We start from the raw sequence: 19,937 nt of genomic DNA, 5'->3' as shown, positions 1-19,937 counted from the left end.
AGGAACCACAGACAGCACCTGCGCAGGTTCCACAAGGATTTAATGTCTTTGGAATGGCTAATACAGTTAGTACTTCTAATCCAGGGCAGCATCTTGGATTTCACCTAGGCAGCAAAGGAGTATCTAACTTGTCTCAACAGACACCCAGATTCAACCCTATTATGGTAACTTTAGCCCCAAACATTCAGCCTGGTCGCAATACCCCTACGTCTTTGCACATACATGGTGTACCTCCTCCCGTACTGAACAGTCCACAGGGAAATTCTATCTACATTAGGCCTTACATCACAGCTCCTAGTGGTACCACTCGTCAGACACAGCAGCAGCCAGGCTGGGCATCTCAGTTTAATCCCATGCACCCTCAGCAAGTCTACCAGCCTTCGCAGCCAAGTCCCTGGACTACTATTCCTACATCCAGTACTACGCCACATACCTCATCGCAACACTCAACGCAGCCAAATCAGCAAGGCCACCAGACTTCTCATGTCTATATGCCTATCAGTTCTCCTACTACTCCCCAAGCACCTATGATTCATTCGTCTGGTAGCTCACAATCTTCTGCTCATAGCCAATACAACATTCAGAATATATCCACAGGACCTCGCAAAAACCAAATTGAAATCAAACTTGAACCACCACAAAGAAACAGTACTTCTAAGTTGCGCTCAACTGGCCCTCGCACCTCCACTGCTCCCTCTTCCCTCAACAGCCAGACATTAAGTAGAAGTCAACCCACTGTTTACATATCGGCCAGTCCTCCAAGTACTGATGAAGTGATCACACGCGGTCAGCCCAAGGTCTACATTTCAGCAAATGCCACAGGAGGAGATGATCAACTTGTACGGAACCAGCCCACGCTTTTCATATCAACAAATCCTGGAGTATCTGCTACTTCTAGGAATATGTCTGGTCAAGTAAGCATGGGTCCTGCATTTATTCATCACCATCCACCCAAGAGTCGAGCAGTGGGCAACAGCACCACTGCAACCTCTCCTCGAGTGGTGGTTACGCAGCCTAACACAAAATACACTTTTAAAATTACAGTTTCTCCAAATAAGCCCCCTGCAGTTTCCCCAGGGGTAGTGTCCCCAACTTTTGAACCTACAAACCTTCTAAACCTTCCTGATCACTATGTTGAACCAGAGGGTATCCAGCATCTCACTGACCCTGTTTTAGCACATGTGGATAGGATCAGTGATGCACGGAAATTGAGTATGGGATCTGATGATGCTGCCTACACACAAGGTAATATTCTTAATATAAATAGTAGAGATTTTGACCAGATTGTCAATTCAGTGTGTAGATCACAGAACAGGAAACAGTTGGTAACCTTTGTGATGTTAATACAGTATCTTCAGCTTTAGCATTCCTGAGTGTTTCCTAAATAAAGTGCTTTATAAGCAAATCATATATTTCCTCTTTGTGGTAAGGACATGTAACTGAATATTTGGAGATAATTCTTTGTCTTAAGTAGTTATGTTATCTGTTTAATGAAGTGGAGTCATAGCATCTTCACTTGTATGTTGTTCTGAAAGAAACATCTGTTTGACTTGTCCTGATGATTTAAAAGTTACAAGTCTACTGTTGGATTTTTGAATCAGCTGTGATACTGTCTCCACTGGGTAATGTTCCCATTTTTCTTTCTGCAAGTGTTATTTAAGAAGGAAAAGCAGACTTCAAAAGCAATTAGCGGGACGAAGTGTTGGCCTCCATGTTTGCTACTGTGTGCCTGACAATAAAATGCTTAAAATCTTGATACTTACTTCTGTCACATTTTAAAACATGAGAAGGACACTACACCAAAGAAAGCTGTTTTAGAGGTTCAGTGGTAGTGGGAGGGTAAAATTTGAAATATATGATACAGGAACACAACCTGTTCATCTTTTTTCTTCTGTTTTCATGGGTTTGCATGCTTTTGCTACCAGCTTGATCATTTATTAACCCTCCTATGGATGTTCTGTATAAAGATGTTGAATGAGTCTTAAGATATTCAAGCAGTGTTCAGAATAGGTTGTCAATATAATGTCTTTGACCTCATTGGCCTTCTTTGGACTTGGCAAGCAATTCAGAATTTGAAAAACTGCCTTGGTCCATGACCACGGTAAACATTTTTCAGATGAAATTAGCTGCTTTGTGTGAGTACATACAGTGATCAGAACACTCAAATCCTGGTCTGATCTGGAGTACTATAGTAATGAAGTGAATCAAAAACTGATTATAGCTTGTACACTACTTCTAGACATAATTATCTTTGGTGAGGAGTAGTCAATCCTAACTCAAAATTTTCCAAGGATTGGGTGTGAAAACCAAAAGCTAGTTATCCTAGTCTGTCTTTTACATTCAGTGCATAGTTAAAGAAATTCAGAAAATTATTCATCTGTAGATAAGCAAAAAAAATTGCCTCCCCCAAAATCATACTCCCTTTCCTTACTTTGAAGGGAGATTTGGCTGGCTGTTTTAGTCTGAGTCCTGCAAGACTTTATATACCCAGAAGTTAAGCAATTTAAATCTTGTCCTTAGGCTCTAAATACTCTTCAGGATCATGAACTTGCTTTCCAAGTGTTCTGCATTTTGGGTTCTTGTTGGGGAAGGTGTCCCTTTCTCCCATTTAGGCTTTCTGATGGTACTGATTTCTACCAGGTCTGGCTTTTTATCTCTTGTGCCCTTGGTAGTGCTGGCTACTGTAACCTGTCTTCCTGCACAATCTCTACAGGCTGCAGGTATCAATATTCAGTTTATCAGGCTGAGACACCCTTGATACACAACCTGGAGTTCAGATGCATTGACCTCATACCTGCTGTGGAGCCCAGCTCTTCCTGCAGCCAAGACATAGATGCAGTTTTCAGATGAAGTGTGGGTGGGTTATGTGGGCTGGTACAGCCTTAGGGACCTCAGGGGAACACCATCCTTCTGTCCTTTGCTAGTTTATATAAAGTGTACTGACACTTGTAAAGTGTTTGGGATTTCTGGAATGTGCACTTAATTTCTGCTGCAAGAAATGCAGTATTTATAAATTTTTTGTTAGTAGTTAATCTTTGAGAAATTGAGGAGTCTGTGATCGGCTTACTTGTATGATCTTGGTATCTGAAAGTCATAATTATTGCTTTTAAACTTGGGAGCTTTTAACTTAGTGGTGGGTTTTTTTCTGTTATATACAGAAAGGGATTTGGGTGACTCAGTGCTTTCTGTTATGAGCCTTTATTTTCATCAGCTTCTCCTGTTCTGCCTGAATGCTCCTTATCTTGGCAGGGAGAATTGAAGCAGGCTTGAGGTAGAAGGAATGTGGAAGGTGGAGTGGCTTTGGTGTCAAAGGAAACTTTCTTTACTTTTATTTACTTTCCTTTACATTAATATGCATGGTCCAACCCAGGAGAGCAGATGATGTGTTGGACCTATCTGCAAGTGCTACTGCATGCCATCTGAGAAGCTTTACTTAATTACGGTGTGGGTGGGCACTCCTGTCTCCTTCCATTATGATATTTCTGGGTTTCCTCCCAGGTAGGCTGAGGCAGGTAGCACAAGGCTGCCACAGATCTCTGTCTTGTTTGCTGCCAAACCTGGGGGTGAAAGGCAGTGGGTGCTGGTCAGATAAAGTCAGTGTTGTTACCCTGGAATGATAGGTTATATCTCTGGCCGTGACTTTGTGATGCTAAGGAACTCAGTCACCAGACTTTTCAGAAGTGATTACTAATTGATTTTGAGGGATTTCAGTTTGAGATTCTGCCCACTTGCTTGTGGAAATGTTGGGCACACACATCTGCTATTGAAGTCAGTAAGAATTAATAAAGCTGTGCGAAAGGTAATGTTAGGTGCATGCCCAAAAGGACAGCCAGAAGAGGATATGCATTTTTATGCTGATCTGTTTAGTATCAGTTCTGTGTGTGTACAGGAGTATATGTTCCCATTACTTAGCAGAGATTTCAATTTACAATTAGTTTTATTAATATGCTGTAGTTAGGTGAGATTTCAATATATAATTTCATTTAATATGAAAGTGTTATATGAATGAAAAAAGTGAAATCCTGTTAGAAGCTGAAAATTCTGTGCTCAGGGATGATTTTGTGATATACACTCACTATGCATCTTGAAGTGTGAGGCTTAACAATTATTTAGTAGTTGCTCATTCTGTGTATAGCTTTCCATCTGTGTAATGGGAAGGCATCCCATCAGGAAAATACAGCATTGTGTCATAAAATCCCTTAGTTAAATACTACACAGCTTTGTCTGTCTTGACTTTTTCATATTATTTTCTTTAACATGGGAAGGGAATGATACACAGAGTTATGAGTGAATTATTGGTACCAACTATAAATATATATATATGGATACATCTGCTTAGCAATTCTTGCCACTGTTTTTAATGTAAATCAGTTGATTGATAAACTAGATTAGTATATTAACATTTAGCACAGTTCCTGCTTTGGCTTCTTGGAGCTTTTTTAAATTTTCTAAAATAAAAGCTGCAGGAAACACATTTCTTAAGTTCCTAAGCAGTCCTTGTAGATGCTGAAGGAAAAATACTTGAATAAGATACAGCTGTGCCTCATGCTCCAAGGGGCTTTGAGCCCGTTACATCATGTGATTTAAGAAAAAAATACAGCCTCTATATTTGTCTCTATATTTCAAGCCTCACACCCTCTTTAAAATATTAAGTGAAGAGATTATTGAAAAGGAAGAACGGGAAAAAAAAATCTGTTTGAGCTGCTGAAATTGCATATTAAATGATTGAATGTTGTGCAGCTTCAAATACAGATTTTGAAAACATGCACAAACACAAGTGTCCTGAGTCTTCCATAAACCTACTGCCAAGAGTAATTGCGTTGTCAGAATTTCCCTCCATATCTGGCAAACTGAGAAATTTCAGAAATCCATAGGTCTGTAGAATAGGGTGAAATCATTGCATTCTTAGATTAGTTTTTTTCTTAGAAGCACTTATAATAACAAAAGACATTCTAAATTTAAAATTCAGATTCAAGGAGGCTTTGAGGAAACAGCTATGCTTACATTTCCAAATGTGTATTCAGTGCTCGATTGAGTAGGTCTCTAGGAAAGGAACTTTTGCCCTCCAGACTTCCATGCTCCTGTAGTTGTAATGATACATAGCCTTTGTGTGGAAGATAAGCACTTCGAATGTCGAAGGAAGCAGTGGCATCTGCCAGAGCATTGAAGTGTACTTGCCAGTCTGCTGAATGTGAACATGCAGAAGTTGAGGCAATAGAATGCGCTAATTACCCTGTTTGCACGTATTTGAGGGTTGAACTGCAGTGTTTTCCTGAACGTTTTCAGTTGCTCTGAGCGACACTAGAGGGAGCCGAATACTTCAGTTGTTGCTTTCCATTCATAAATACTTCAGTGGAATATTGGGAGGGGTTTGTCTTCCCTACCCCATTTTTTTCCTGCAGCTGCCAGTATCGTATTTAAGCAGAATTACTAAATTCTGCGTGAAACTCTCCACTTAAAGCAATGTCTAGCCATTTCCTTATCCAAGTTACTTTTAATAGAAGTATAGCATAGCAATATCAAGTGATGATTCTTCTTTAATAACAATGGTGATTTTGCAATGAGTGTTTTTATGGTTAGATTTGAAATTGTAAAATAGTAAAGTAGTTACAAAGCTTCTAGGAGAATAAATGGTATCACTCTCCAGACAATGATGTGAAACCAAAGAGCATGTAATAATGCTGTGGGGATTCGTCAATGCCTTCTACAACTTGTGCAGTTCCATAACAACAGCTACATTTCTAAACAGCAGAAGTGGGAGAACATTGAAATGACAAGTTGTGGGTTTTTTCCCTTTGCAAGAGTAGCTTAAAAGATAAAAAGTGGGGCTGGAGAGTGTGCACACAGGCCAAAGTCATCTAGAGATGCAGTGTTGCTCGTAGTTGTACTCTCGAGTCCGTGCCATGCTGTGCAGCCTTGAGATGCTCTGGTAGTATTCTTCCTTATCTACCACATCCAATGGTGCTGGCTGCCTGCATCCATAGTTTGACAGGTCTGAGGAGTTCTGAGTCCAGTCAGCAGAGCACACCTGTGTTGCTGCAGATCAAGTACCAATAACCGAAGCTTTGAGCTGTTGCATCACCAGTAATACCAAGGTAATGAAAATAGTCTATCTGAAAGTGGAAATAAAGTGTAGAATGAAAAAGGGATTGTACTATCCCTGAAGGAGTAGAGGCAAAGTAGTCTCTCATTTTCTTTCTTTATACTTGCAGCAACATTTGTAACTTTTGGGGTTTGTAAATGGATAAGTTTCTTTCACTGTTTTGAAAGGCTTTTCAAGAGGGGAGATTCTTTGGAGACTACTTACATGAGAATTCCAAGTCTTCAACAAGAATCTTTACCTTGAGATGTCAGTTATTATGTTTTTATATTACATCTGAGCACAGCTGCAGCTTTAACTGTAGTGTGATTCAAAATAAAGGTGCCTGTTTATGCAGACTTTTCTGAATGGAACAAAACCTAGCAGAGCCTTGAGCAGCTTTGTCATACTGGTATCTTGTGAACACATGTGTCTCAAAAGCCTAGGCTGGATCTCAGTAAGGCCTTGTGGTCTGTAACACTGTACAAAAATAGTTTGGCATGGTTCCTACTTTTGAAGAACTTCTGGAAGACAAAATATGATGTGTGAATGAATGAACAAGCAGGAGTTGCAGCAGAAGACAGTTCTGTTTGCCAAAGATGTGGAAAATTGCATCTTTTTGATGTGCTATTTTTTTCTTCTGCTGCTGCTCAGGAAACCTAGGCAACCAAATTTGAGTGCTTCTGATGTTTTGGTACCTGAAGAAATCGTGATGAATTAAACATGATGTTTCAGCTAGAGGTTGGCTTAAAGACTTTGTGGGGCAAATTCAGTATTTTTCAAATACCTTGTTATTGCTAGTTTTTTATAATTTTCATGGTGCTGTATAAGTATCCAATGGTCTGTGAAACTGCTCTCAGTTTATATGAATGGCTAATTTAATGGATGCAGAATGTGCAGAAGTCGAAGTGATTGTTGGGTTTATTTAAAGAAATACTTTTTTATAGCAGGTGATTATTGCTTTGAGCAGTGTGCTTTGAGCTTTTTGGTGATACTCACTAGTAAACCTACCTTTAATGAGATAAACTCATTAAATTGCATGAATTTGTGTCTTCTACTACTTACGTTCTTTATACCTTAAAGAAACTATGGTTTAAATGCCAACTGCATTGTTTCTAAATTAGGTCTCCTCATGCCTTTTGCTTTACAAATAGTAAGCAGTGGTAGGAATTAGAAGCTGAGCTAATGGTTCTGCACTGTAGTTCAGGGATAAAATGATAATCTAGCATCTGTGATGAATATCACTGTTTGCTAGTGGGATTGCTTGTAGGACTTCCTGGTTTAGTTTCATTTGGTGAGTTCTGCTATGACAAGAACACTGGATTGTTTCCATCCGAATAGCAGTAAACGTATGTAGTGCTCCCTATTACCATGTCTACCTGAAATCCTCTCCATGCTACCTATTTTACAGTGGGTAGGCTGAATACAATGCAAAGAAGCATTTGTTGTTGGTTTCTGGTAGTGATTCTTGCAGGTTTTTACAGATTGCAGCTAAGTTTTGCATGGTCATCTACTACGTTGTATGACTTTTTCATTTTATTTGCTTGTCTGTAATTAATTTGTGCTGTTTTCAAAAATAGAGCACTTTCTGTCTTATGGAAGAGATTTTCTTGTGAGGAGAATGGAAAAAGCAGTCTGTAGCAGTGATTTGTCTGTATTTTCCCAAAAGGCTACTAACATGCCTCTTTATCTGATGTTGCCATGTGAAGGATAATGAAGTAGATAAAATGGGACTTTATGTATTGCAGCTTTACTGGTACACCAGAAGGCAAGGATGGAGCGACTTCAACGAGAACTTGAGGTTCAAAAGAAAAAGTTGGATAAACTAAAATCAGAGGTCAATGAAATGGAGAATAATCTAACACGAAGGCGCCTGAAAAGATCGAATTCTGTTTCCCAAATTCCATCAGTAAGTTGAAATGTCTGTAGGCTATAAACCTAAACCACAGGTGTGGTCTGTCACCAGAGGAAGAGTTGTTCATGCATTGACAATGTGCTAGTGGCAGGCAGTATAACTAGAATTAAGCTGCTAAACAGTGTAGTTTAGAGTGAAGACTAAGTATGTGTTACTTAACCACAACCTTGCAGTTCACTAATTGCTTTGTGAAGTATTGCTTTTAAAGGCAGTCACAAAAGGTTTGATGTGGTAGTCCTTTCTAACATTTCAGACTACAACATAATACTCGTAATGCTTTCCACACTCAGTATTTTTTGGTGTCTGTGTGTATACCAATCTCACAGAAACTGATTAATACACCAGTTGTCAGTGCCAGAAGATCAGCCATTGATCTGGTGGACCATTGGCTGTGTCCTGACCACAATCTGGAGTTGTTCCATCAGCTCTGAAGTCTAATGAGAGAAAATTATTCAGTGGGTCTGAAAGCTTTTTGTAAGATTATGCTTGGATTAAAAGGTGGTCATAAGGGAAGATTCTTTTATCTTCATTTCTGAAATAACTAAATGCTGTCTACCTGTGTGTGAATGGTAACTGTTAATAATGAAGTGGGAAAACTTAGTCTAACAGGCAGATTTATTTTTCAGCTGGAAGAAATGCAACAGTTAAGAAGTTGTAACAGACAGCTGCAGATAGACATAGATTGCCTAACCAAAGAGATTGATCTTTTTCAAGCAAGAGGTACAGTATGTCTCAGTACATCAGCAACTGTAGATGTTGATTTTCTTTTCATTTTATTTTGCTGTCTGCATGTATCAAAAGAATCTGTGTTATCAATCATGGCTATATACACTATTTGCAAAGTCATCACATTAGTTTGAATGAAACCATGGAAGTAACTGTCTTTTAAGCCTGTTGTTTTTGTTGGCTTTATGACTTTCCTAGTCATTTCTTGTCATTCCCTTTTCATACTTGGCTCAAAAGAGGGAAATTTGTGATGGCATATATGTAATAAATGTTGGGCAGAAAAATCTGGTTATCCAAGTATCAAAGCAAGAGAGTACGTTTTCTAAACTATACAGCTATAAATATGTGTCCACCTCTCTTTGTCTTCCACTTCTGTCTGTATTCGGCCTCTCAAGTTAGCAAATACAAAGTATAGTTGAAACTTCCAGTGTGCGTTCCTCCTTCCACTTTCCTTGTCTGCAGGGACACAGCCTTTGGTCATGAGGGTGAAATTGAGACAGCTGAGCCAGTTCAAGAGCTGCCAGCAAGAGATCCTTCTCTCTTCCTGCTTCCCTCTCTTGCCACTTAGTGAGCTCTTGCTCTGTATTAGTTTTGTACACCCTTTGCCGATCTGATTCTGCTCAGGAGCCAGGCAAAAACTGTTGCATTGCTGGAAAAGCTTGCTACAGCTGATGTGAGGGAGAGGCATGGGAAGGGAGAGCTGAGATAGTGAGAGGGAAGGAATACTTCCCACTTTGAGCAGCAGTGAGCCGTTAGATCAGTTCAGAGGCGAGCCATGAAAGTTCTCCTTCAGACAGCAGACCTGCAGTTAAGGAGGAAGTAGACAGGTGTACTGAATGTAAATCTGCACTAAAAATCTGACCTCAAGTAGTGTATTTAAATTGTGGCTGATTTTGTATCTGCTTGTTACATGCAGTAAATTGGATTTAGGATTCCCTCTAAGTATTAATTCTAAGCATGTATAGTACACTACATAGTAGGCAGCATAGAGTATAGTTGCAATTTAGGAAAAGTCAGCTAGAATTTACTTATAAAATGGTGTCAAAGAGATAGAAAAGATAAAGGTAAAAGAAGATACCTTTAAGGAGTTTGGTCTGCTGGGTTCTGTCTCTGACTTTATATTGCATGTTTTGAACAATAAGTTTCTTCGAGTGTATTGTTGGCATCACTGGTAGCTCTCTTGGGTCTGTATTGACACAGTGATATAAAAGGTGATAAGTGAATAACAATAGTGTTACAGTTACCTGATATGCTTCCCTACTCAAGTTTATTTTTTTAAACTGCTGCACCTTTTGTTTTTTGTCTTTGTAGGACCACATTTTAATCCCAGTGCTATTCATAATTTTTACGATAATATTGGATTTCTTGGTCCTGTGCCACCAAAACCCAAAGGTATTGTACTGATAGAATTTGGATTTGATGCAAATACCTAGTTTGCATCTGGTTTCAAGTTCTGATTTATGAATCTAATTTAAATGCTGATTATGAAATAGATTGCTTCTAAAGCGTACAAAACTTGCATTTTATTTGTATTGGCAGTAAATATGCTTCTGTTTGCTCTTGTTTCCTCTCTATTCCTACATTCAGGAAAGAGATGAGTTGTTACAGATGGATAATATATTGCAAGATACTTTACATAAATAGAAACAGCCATTTATTTTAATTTTTTTTAAATGAACATGGGATACATTGCTTAGGGATGAGTGAAACTCACTTAGATGACTTCATCGTTGTCTGTGGTGAAAAAGTGGATTTACTTATATGTAACAATAACTTAGTTTGGTTACCCTGACTGGACTTCCTGGCTGCTGTAGAATTTGTATTAACAAATTAGATGAAAGCCTCTTCCAACTACTGTTAAATATAGTTCTAGATAGTTGCAGAGGATAGGAATGCAGCCTGGTAGGGCAGTTGGTATTACTGAATATTAGCCACTCTTATACATTCTGTTTGTCATTGTTGGCACATTACTTATTTTTTCACTCCCCAGGCGTCAGACAAAACAGAATAAATTACCTCTTGTGTGTTACATAAAGTAGAGAGTGAAACTAACTTCTTTACAACAGCATTGTACCTGTTTTATCCTTTGTTATCCCAGCTGCTAGTGAAAATCCTGGGTAAAGTTAGGTCCATATGCAGTCCTGTTAGACACATTTTACAGCTGAAACATGAAGAATTTATAAGGGGATCTGTCAACTATGCTGTTCCCTTTACAGTAACTAAAAACTAACCTACCAAAGAAGAAAATTTAATTTCTGTGACTAGCTGTTAACATTTGCATTGACTCATCTTCTAGGAACTCACGTATTTAAGTGTTTAATTATTTGGTACAATCTGTCTTGAAAATGCAAAATTAACCCTGGCTCATTTGTAAACCTCTGAAATCTCTCTATCCATTCTTTCTTTACATCTTTCTTTTCAAACAAGTCTCACTGCTGTATATTAGTCCATCATTAACTTAAACTCAATTTTAAGCTTCAGTGTAACTATCATGCAGGCTTTGACTCAAGCCAAAATTAACTCTGTTCACAAAAGAATGAAAAAGGATTCTTTTTGCAGTTGTGATCAATACCACTGTACTTCCTGAAGCTCTCACTGTCATTTTGCAGCAGTCACTGTTGGCTAGTTGCTGATGAGATGTTCTCCAGTTGAAATAATGGGTTAAAGGACTTTGCTGCAGTTGCTTAAACTGCAAACCCTTAACTTGAGCAGTCACTCTTCTCTCTTTGCATCTTTCTCATCTCTTTTCTCTTAATTTTTTCTCTTTTAAAATAGTTTAAGGTTGTTGTCTAACACATGCAAAAAGATGCACTTGAATGGTTGGGAGGGTTACTCTGTAGCATGACATACTGGACTGGCTTGAGCTGATACTCGTTCTAGGGTCAAAATGCTAAACATGTCAAAAGGTTACAGAGCACATATTTCTTGTCAGAATTAATTTTAGACTGCTTCATAGACATCAGACTTCTAAATCTTGTGCATATTTCCTGTGCTGATTAATTTCTGAATTTTATCTCCTTTTCATGCAATAGCTTTGAACTGAGGGAAGAAGGGGAAGAAAGCAGAGTGAAGGGATGGGAAACTTGCTTTTTATAGTTTCACCTTGTGCCTTTTGGCTGACTTACAATCAAGCTGTAGTCAAGGGGGTGGTAAAAAGCTGCTTCTGTCACTTGTAATAACTGTGCTGTTCTCAGAGGAACAAGATAGTTCTCAGTTACTGAAAAAAAAAATCAGTAGTCTCAAAATTCTTTCCATGCTGTTCTTGGTTAGTAACTGCTTATCTTATCTCTTGTGTTACAGATCAGAGGTCCATTGTGAAAACACCAAAGACTGTTCCAGACACAGATGAAGATGAGGGAGCTCAGTGGAGTTGTACCGCCTGTACTTTTTTAAACCACCCGGCCTTAAATCGCTGTGAACAGTGTGAAATGCCCAGGCATTTCTGAGCCAACAGGCCCATTATCTTCTGTAAAACCACAGCAAACACACAAGGAATTATCGAGTCACTGGGGGGCAAAAAAAAGCATTTACGCATAGGATTTTGTAAAATTGAAGGTGTGACGAGAAGGTATTTTGCTAATGTTCAGTGTCAGCCCACAGAGCAAGCAATACCTCAGCGTTGTGTCACAGGCAGTTGACATTGATGGGCTGAAGGGTATTCTGCTGAAAGACTCACCAGCTGCCTAAACCATGTACAGTATTACCAGTGTCCCAGTAACACACGTTGTACAGTGCCTGGGTGTTGCCTGTCCTCTGCTCCGCCCCGATGTCACTACTGAATTCTGACTGGGGAAAGGAATAGAGTGCTAGTGTTTTTATTTTCATAGCTTTCAGTGAAACACTACGTGCACAGAGGAGATCTTAAAAGGAACAAGGTTTAAATATTTAAACTGTTTGCTGCCACATAGTGCCTTCGATAAAGGGAAGAACCTCACAAATCAGTGGTACTCATTGCCTTGTCTTCCCTGAAAACATCTCTGTGAAGCCAGAAATCAGTACAATCACGTCTAAAGAGGAAAAGGAAAAACTGCATGCGTTGACTGTACAATACACACAGTGAAATACCCCAAAGCTTTTCCTACTGTACATAGCTCTAGAGCCTGCTTTAAGTGATTTCTTTTCTTCACCTTTATTATTTTCTTGTACTTCTATATGTATAGTGTAATAGTCTTTTTGTTAACTTTTTTTTTCCCTTAAAGTGATTAAGCACGATCATGTCCCTTTTTTTAAGCTTTTATCTGAGAGAAGCAATGCCTTAAAATAAGAGCATTAATAAGAAACTATGCACAAAATAGCTTTCCTCTGCTCGTTCTGTACATTGCGCTTGTAAATGCTGATGATCTGTGAAGACCTGCAGATGCAGCGTGGTAAAAATGCAGGAAAAGTTGGAAGAGTTATGCATATAGTTCACTCTGTACACTGAGTTTTACGGTGGGTGACACAAAAGTAGCATTTTGTCTGGCGTGAGGAAACTTTATACTAGGAAACTTTCAACCCACCAACAGATCAGCAGCCGAGTTAAGCTTGCTTCATCTGCTGGGTACCTTGCAGACTCCTGAAGAGAGATCCGTTGGGGAAGTACATACAGTGCTAAAATCAACAGCAGCAGCATCGTACAGCTTTGTTCAAGGACTTTAAATGCTTTCCTGTTTTGGCAGCCAGTTTCTAAACCTGACTTTGTGGTGAAGTCTCATATTTATAAAAAACAAGGATAGCAATGCTTAGGACAACTGAAACTAAAGGCTGGAAAAGAGAAATCAAACAGACTTGAACACTGAAGCAACCTCAAGCATCTCTTTTATTTTGATGATCTATTTTTTTTAAGGAACATACTCACGTGATCGGGGATGTATGTAACCGAGATCGAGCGAATGGAATTCCAGTCCAATATGCATGAAAGACAGCACACAAAGAATCATGTAGCAGCAGCACTTAGCGTGAGGCTGGAGGGAGTGCTGACCACGTAGCAAGAGACAAAGTAGACTGTCACCCACTGTAAACATCTGCCAGTGGACACTTTTGTTAGGAGTTTTACAAGTGATCTATGTGAATGCACAGAGGCCTTTGTTTTGAAGGCTTTGCATTTTTTTATGTGGGAAAAAATTGTCAATCCCAGGTAATTAGGCAGTAGACCCAAAGCACTTGCATTCGATGCATTTTGTTTATAAAATGAGGCCTTGTTTTTCAGCTTCATCTGCAGTTCTATGTGAAGATTGACAAATCAGTTTTTACCTGTTTATTAATAAAACCTAATTTGGATATCTTGAGTTGATGGTTTTGTGATTTAGCTGGGTAAACTGCCTTTGTAACAGATAAGTTATTTATAAAAATTAAAAAAAAATTATATTCTAATGTTTGCTTTTGTGATTTGTTTGCCTTTTCCGTACTGTGGAGCAACAGAAGACTCAACAGAACAGTAAGCATTAACACTATTAAAAGTAGGCTGCTTTCTTAAGGCCAGGGTTTCTTTTTTGAGCCTTTGTTTTGTGGAACTTTGTGTCTTTCCTGCCATGCATTGTTCTGCTTAATTCTAATTCAGTGAGCCTAAGGAATGTATTTCATAAAGCTGCACTGACAAAATTGTTTCCTAACCAAAGACCCTTATTTTCTTTATATTTCTGACCCAAAAACTTATTCATAAAGCAGTAAGCTAGGCACAGGTCCTTTTCACTTCTTGCTTCAGGGAGTTTTGGTTTTTAAAATACTTTACTAAATCAAAGCGAGGCAATCCCCTTGTCCAGGGTAATAGATGATATGCTTATGCTAATATAAGCACAGTTTAAGGATTAATATGGTTAAACTGTATTTTGGTGCAGTGCCTAGTATAGTGCTGTGAGATGTGGAGTGTTCCTAGGCATGTCTTTCCCATGTGGACCCTGTTTAAGCAGACATTTGGTGTGTGGAGTTAGCTTTCCTGAGACAGTGGTGCCATGTGAACGTCCTTCAGGAGGCATCTGTAAACAGATCTAGCAAAAAACTAACTACAGATTCAGAAAAAAAAAACATTCCTTAATGGATATTATTCAACTGCAGTGCCTTAATCTGCTGTATGAAAAATGGTGTTTGGAGCAGGGCAGGCAACTGCTCCAAAAAGGCAAACTGCTTTAGAAAGCAAACAAACTGCAGTCAGCTGTGGCGTAGATAGAGCATATTTGGGGAAATAGGATGGAATTCTGTTCATCCTATGAAATACATAGTTGATTTTTCCCTGCATTTTTTCAAATGTTTATTTTTTGAAGAAGAAAAACATTTACTTCCTAGCTTCAGCTCTCTATACAGAACCATCCACACACTGAGTGTATCGGGCAGTCTGTTCAGTAACTGATAGTAGGATAAGAGAAATGACATCTCCAGTGTCATCTGTTCCACAGACTTTTACCTTCACTTTCAGGGGGTTTGTGTTTTTCCTGTGTTTCAGGTCGTGCATATCATTAGCACTTCCTTCACGCTGACATGTTACTATAGGGTTTCAATTTCAGCTGTCCTTAAGGGTTTTGACTTGAAGGATGAAGTAGAACCAGATTTCACTGGAGATTTTTTTCCTCATCAAAGATAAAAATAAACATTTGCAGTAAGGTTAAACTTATGAACATCAGTAATTTATTGTGGGTGCTGATATATGACTTGTGTACTGTCTCTGTCAGGGATCTCTGTAACTGTAAGAAAAGTACTTTTTGGCAGGGAGGGAGTACACTTCTTGGCTTTCAGAGATACTCCTGTTTATTTTTTGTGAATGTGTAAGATTATCTCTTGGTCAAGTTTCAGAATTAGGGTAACTTTAGAAATGTAGGCAATGAAATTGAGACCAAGAGCTAGTAACAGGCTGCTGTGTGGTGTCAGCTCTGTGGAACTGACTTCAGTTCACCTTGCCAGCTTTCTAGATAAATTAGAAGAACATTATTCTTCTGCCTTCTCCAATCAGCAGAGCCCAGGAGCACAGTTGTGTGTGGTGCCCTGAAATTCAGATTGTGAGATTCATTTTCTTCAGTCTCAAGCTAATGATCGAGTGGTTTGAAAACTATGTGTTTGGTATTTGTGCCTGTCTGTATATTTGCTTTATTTCTGTGAATGTAGTCTATTTTGTGTTCTTGAAATGTCTACCTTCAGCACATTTTGTCGATGCCCAGGGAGAAAAGTGTCTCTATCAGTACTACATTTCTGCAATCAAATTCCTCTGCCTTGAATGTATGTTGGAGCCTGGACACAATTTAAAGGAAGACTTGGTTAAAGATATAGAACAAATGTTTAACAAAAAAAACCCAAGCAAGCTATTGAAGTCTGTAGAGACTTTGCCCTTTCCAATATGACTTTGGTATTCTAAAATGGAAGTTGCTGCAAAGCAGTTACAGAATCTTTTCAATACAGGTAATTAACTGCATATATAGCTGTTACTTACATATGTAATATGTATGCACAGTAACTCATATTCTAACTTTAGTAAGAAAATTCTTTGACATTTTACCTCTTATTTGTTAAAAATACCCTTATAAATTGAACATAAGTAGTGCAAATTGGCTTTAAACTTTTGATCCCTTTCATTGGTACAGAGTGGAATGATGACAGTGCATTCCTTTTTCAATCCTGGCTGCTTGAATAGCTCTTTAGTTGTTAACTTGGAGGAACAGTCTTTGATTTTATATAGTCCAAAATGCCTTGTGAGGTTCATATTTTGTGTAAACTACTTTAAAATTACTGGAGCATGAGAGAACAGGAAGAGTGAGCATGAAATGTTTGAGGGCTTCAGGCTCTGTGACAAGCTTAAGTGCTATAGGAACAATTGGGAGTGATGAACTTTGCAATCAGATTAAATTCTTACTTTTTTATACAATTCTCTGTTCTTTATTGGTTTTTTCTTCAAGCAGTTTTGTGTGGGTGGCATCTACAGTACAACTTCTCCAATAGTGCCACCTTTAGAGGCAGCACTGGCAGAACTCAGGAAGTGCTTGCTTCTGTCAGACTTTAGACATGTTAATTCCCAGCAGTGTAAGTGGATATAATTCTGCCTTCATCGTGTATGCAGATATCTTTAATATTTAACCAAAATGTAACAACCTTCAGCCACTGCAATGCTGCTGCACGCATGAGTTTAGCTAATTATTTTTCCCAGTGTCCCATTCTCTTCCTTGATTTGATTTGCAGATGCCTGTGTGTAGTTACAGAGGACTTTGAACCAAAATGATTGATTATCTACATGGGTTCAAACTGCTTATTACTTGCAAGTTTATTTAAAATAATAAAACACTACCGTATTGCATGTGAGTGCAGATTTTAAAGCAGAAAAGTGGCATCTCAACTTGGGTACTACTCAAATGAGCAATTTGAAGTCATTGTATTAACCCAGTTCCAGTTCTTAAGTTTGTGCATTATGTTATGGCTTTGAATTCTGTGACCACATTCTTTTTTCACACTGTTTATAGGAGCACAGTGCAATACAATTTTGATGTAGTTGATGTGGTAACAAATGGAGATGATGTATGTTAAGCATTCTTAATATGGTTTTGTCATAGTAGAGAATACCAGACCAGACCACATGCAACCTGTGACTGATCAGCTTTGCCTTAAATTCAGGTTCCTGTTTCAAGTGATTTGAGATCCAAGGGTGAGAAATACAGTGTTGGAGACATCAAGGAAATGGGCTTGTTCTTCATATACACAAGCAAGTGGTGTTGCTTTCCTTGCACTGCTGTAAAATGCAAACTAAAATGTGGCAGACATAAGGCCTCAAAGTTGGAAAGGCTGAAAGTGTTAGTCAGCGCAGCTTGGAACATACTGTCCATGCCTGGCTGTGAAGACTTGTCGTGTGCTTGGTCTGTGGTACCTTAGAAGCCTGTTGGTACAAGTTGAGTGCATTTATCACATCCTGTAGCTGGTCATCAAGGGAAATTCCTTTCTTTGTGGTGGCTGATGGAGTCAGTTGATGTGTTGTGTTCCTGGGCACAATGATTAAATGTGTTTCTACCCCATCATTTATTTGCAGACTTGTGCAGTACAGGTGTAGGAACAGTAAGGTTAGGGAGCAGCAGCAATGGAGTATCCAATTTTTGTGCATTTTGGCAGGGAAGGATGGCTGACTTGTCACGTCCTCATCAGAGGCAGCAAGAGGTGAAGTCTGTGTAGGAGCTACCCAGTCTGTTCAACACAAAACTCATTTCCCATTGCATGAGGGAGAAATGCAGGTGCCACCACTCTGTATTGGCTCGTGTGACAACCATGTCTCTATCACATGCCAAGGTCTCATGCTTGCCATATTTTGTTACATGCCAAGGAAAGGTTCACAGGGTTTTTTGAAGAAAAGGACGGGGAGTGCCTCATCTCACTGGTACACAGCTGCTTACCCTTCCCCACGGCAGGGGAGAGGTGCCTGCATGTGAAGGGTTCTTCTGCCTTCATGGTTTGGGAGTTTGGACATTGACTCCTTGAAATAGACACTTTATAGTCTCAAAAGAAAAGCCAGTACATCGGCAATTCTGGACTACCTTTGTACCATCACACTATGACAGTAAACTCTTAAAAGTGGTATTTTCTAATTAAGGTAGTAAATCTAGAAGTGAGTTCAAAACAGGCTAATGAATATTGATAGATCTCCTAAGGTGCCGCGAAACATGTTTCAGATGGGAGAATGAATGTTTGTTCAGAATGAAAACTTGATTACAGAAATTATCAGCCCTTAAACTTTAAATAATGACTTAGTTTCATAGTGGGTTTGTGTTGATCTAAGATTATAAGCAAAGCAATGTTTGTATGTACATAATTTATCAGCTGATATAAAAATATTTAATTTACAGTCCACTTACTCATGGTAGAAGCTCTGTACTTCATAGCTAGCTGTAAATTGTCAGTTGAGGGCCCTTTTTTTGTTTGTTATTTAGGCTTTTTAATTTATTTTTTGGCATATGATGTTTCATGTGTTGTATCCTGGATAGAACAAACTTGGATGGATGGACTTAATGTTTGGGGTTTTTTTTGCAAAATCTTTTCTCAGTTTTGCTCTTCTTGTTTGCATTAGTTTCATGTTAGTCATATTTCCAGAGTTACTTGCTGAGTGTCTTGCACTATTGTAAGGGAGACTTACTCTCACCCTGTCTGGGTTGCTGCTGTTTGGAAGAACAATGTAGAAGATACTTGGGTGCATTGTGGCCCTTCCTACTACTGTGGTTTATTTGGGGCTCGTGCTGACTGTGAGCCTTTGCACAGCAGTGAAGTGTGAAATGCCACTCAAAAGGAATTTGGACAAAAGTGTCAGAATCATTGAATGGTTTGGGTTGGAAGAGACCTTAAAGGTCATTTAGTTCCATCACCTCTGCCACAGGCAGGGGCACCTTCCCCTAGACAAGAATGCTCAAAGTCCCATCCAGCCTGGCCCTTGGTTTGTCTAAAGGGACCTGTCAGAGAGGACAAGGAAAGCAAATTGGGAAGGTTGTAATAACCACCTTTTGCAGTAAGTGAGACAGCAGCAGGTCTGGTGCTTCCTTTTACCACTCAAGCCAAATTTCCTATGTTTTGTTGCAGCTATCTGGTAGCTACAGTGAGAATCTGGATTAAAACTGGGATGCATATTTGTTTTCTTTCGTGAGCCTTTCTCTTCCCTCTGTGTTATGGGGCCAGAAATCAAATGTAAATATTATCTGAGGAAAGGAAGTACTGTCTTTGACAGGTACCTGACACAATTAGGAAAAGATTGCCATGAGGATTCTTTTCTGCCAGCAAGAATCACTTTCCTGTAGTCAATATCTACAGATTATAGTTGCTGTCAGCAAGAGGATGTTGGATGCTGTCATGGGACATACAGCTTGAAATCAGTGTGGTTTGATGCTATGTCATAGACTTTCAGCACTTTGAAGAAAGTTGCCCAGGTCCTTGTCTATCTGTTCCACAGCAGCAGTATGCCCATTCTTGCTTTTGCAGTGTTTCTTGTGCAATTCCCCTGCAACCGAGAAAGCATCTGGAGGTGCTTGGTACCTCTTTTCATGGCTTCTATCCATGTTCCTGAGTGTTAAGGTTTTGAAGAAGTGGAGCTGTGTACTAGAAGTTCATACTGTGTCGCTGCAACTAAGCTGCTGCTGGGCTTAAATATAAAAAAAAGTAATAAAAAAAAGGCAGCATGACTCTTGGCTTTGGAAACCCTTCATAATCCTTGGCACAGCTGCCCTGTGCATGAGAGAGAAAATGACTTGTTAGTGGTTTTTGAGCTGAAGGACATGACAAAAGCTTTCCCTC

General features: G+C 39.1%; 1 protein-coding gene across 1 annotated transcript in view; it reads left to right on the top strand.

Moving 5' to 3' along the window:
* The window catches only part of TAB2 (TGF-beta activated kinase 1/MAP3K7 binding protein 2), an 18,506-nt gene extending 5,599 nt beyond the window's left edge, over window positions 1-12,907 (top strand). Inside the window, 5 exon segments of the mRNA XM_009076769.1 lie at window positions 1-1,245; window positions 7,828-7,988; window positions 8,621-8,714; window positions 10,032-10,112; window positions 12,021-12,907. The exon segment at window positions 1-1,245 is cut by the window's left edge and continues 15 nt beyond it. Of these exon segments, the coding sequence (XP_009075017.1) occupies window positions 1-1,245; window positions 7,828-7,988; window positions 8,621-8,714; window positions 10,032-10,112; window positions 12,021-12,166 (1,727 nt within the window). The 3' untranslated portion in view covers window positions 12,167-12,907.
* The last annotated feature ends 7,030 nt before the right edge of the window (window positions 12,908-19,937 follow it).

Source organism: Acanthisitta chloris, unplaced genomic scaffold (genome assembly GCF_000695815.1).
Source record: "Acanthisitta chloris isolate BGI_N310 unplaced genomic scaffold, ASM69581v1 scaffold32266, whole genome shotgun sequence".
Lineage (NCBI taxonomy): Eukaryota > Metazoa > Chordata > Aves > Passeriformes > Acanthisittidae > Acanthisitta > Acanthisitta chloris.
Note: the sequence above shows the minus strand (reverse complement) of the source record. Positions and strands in the feature narration are given on the sequence as shown.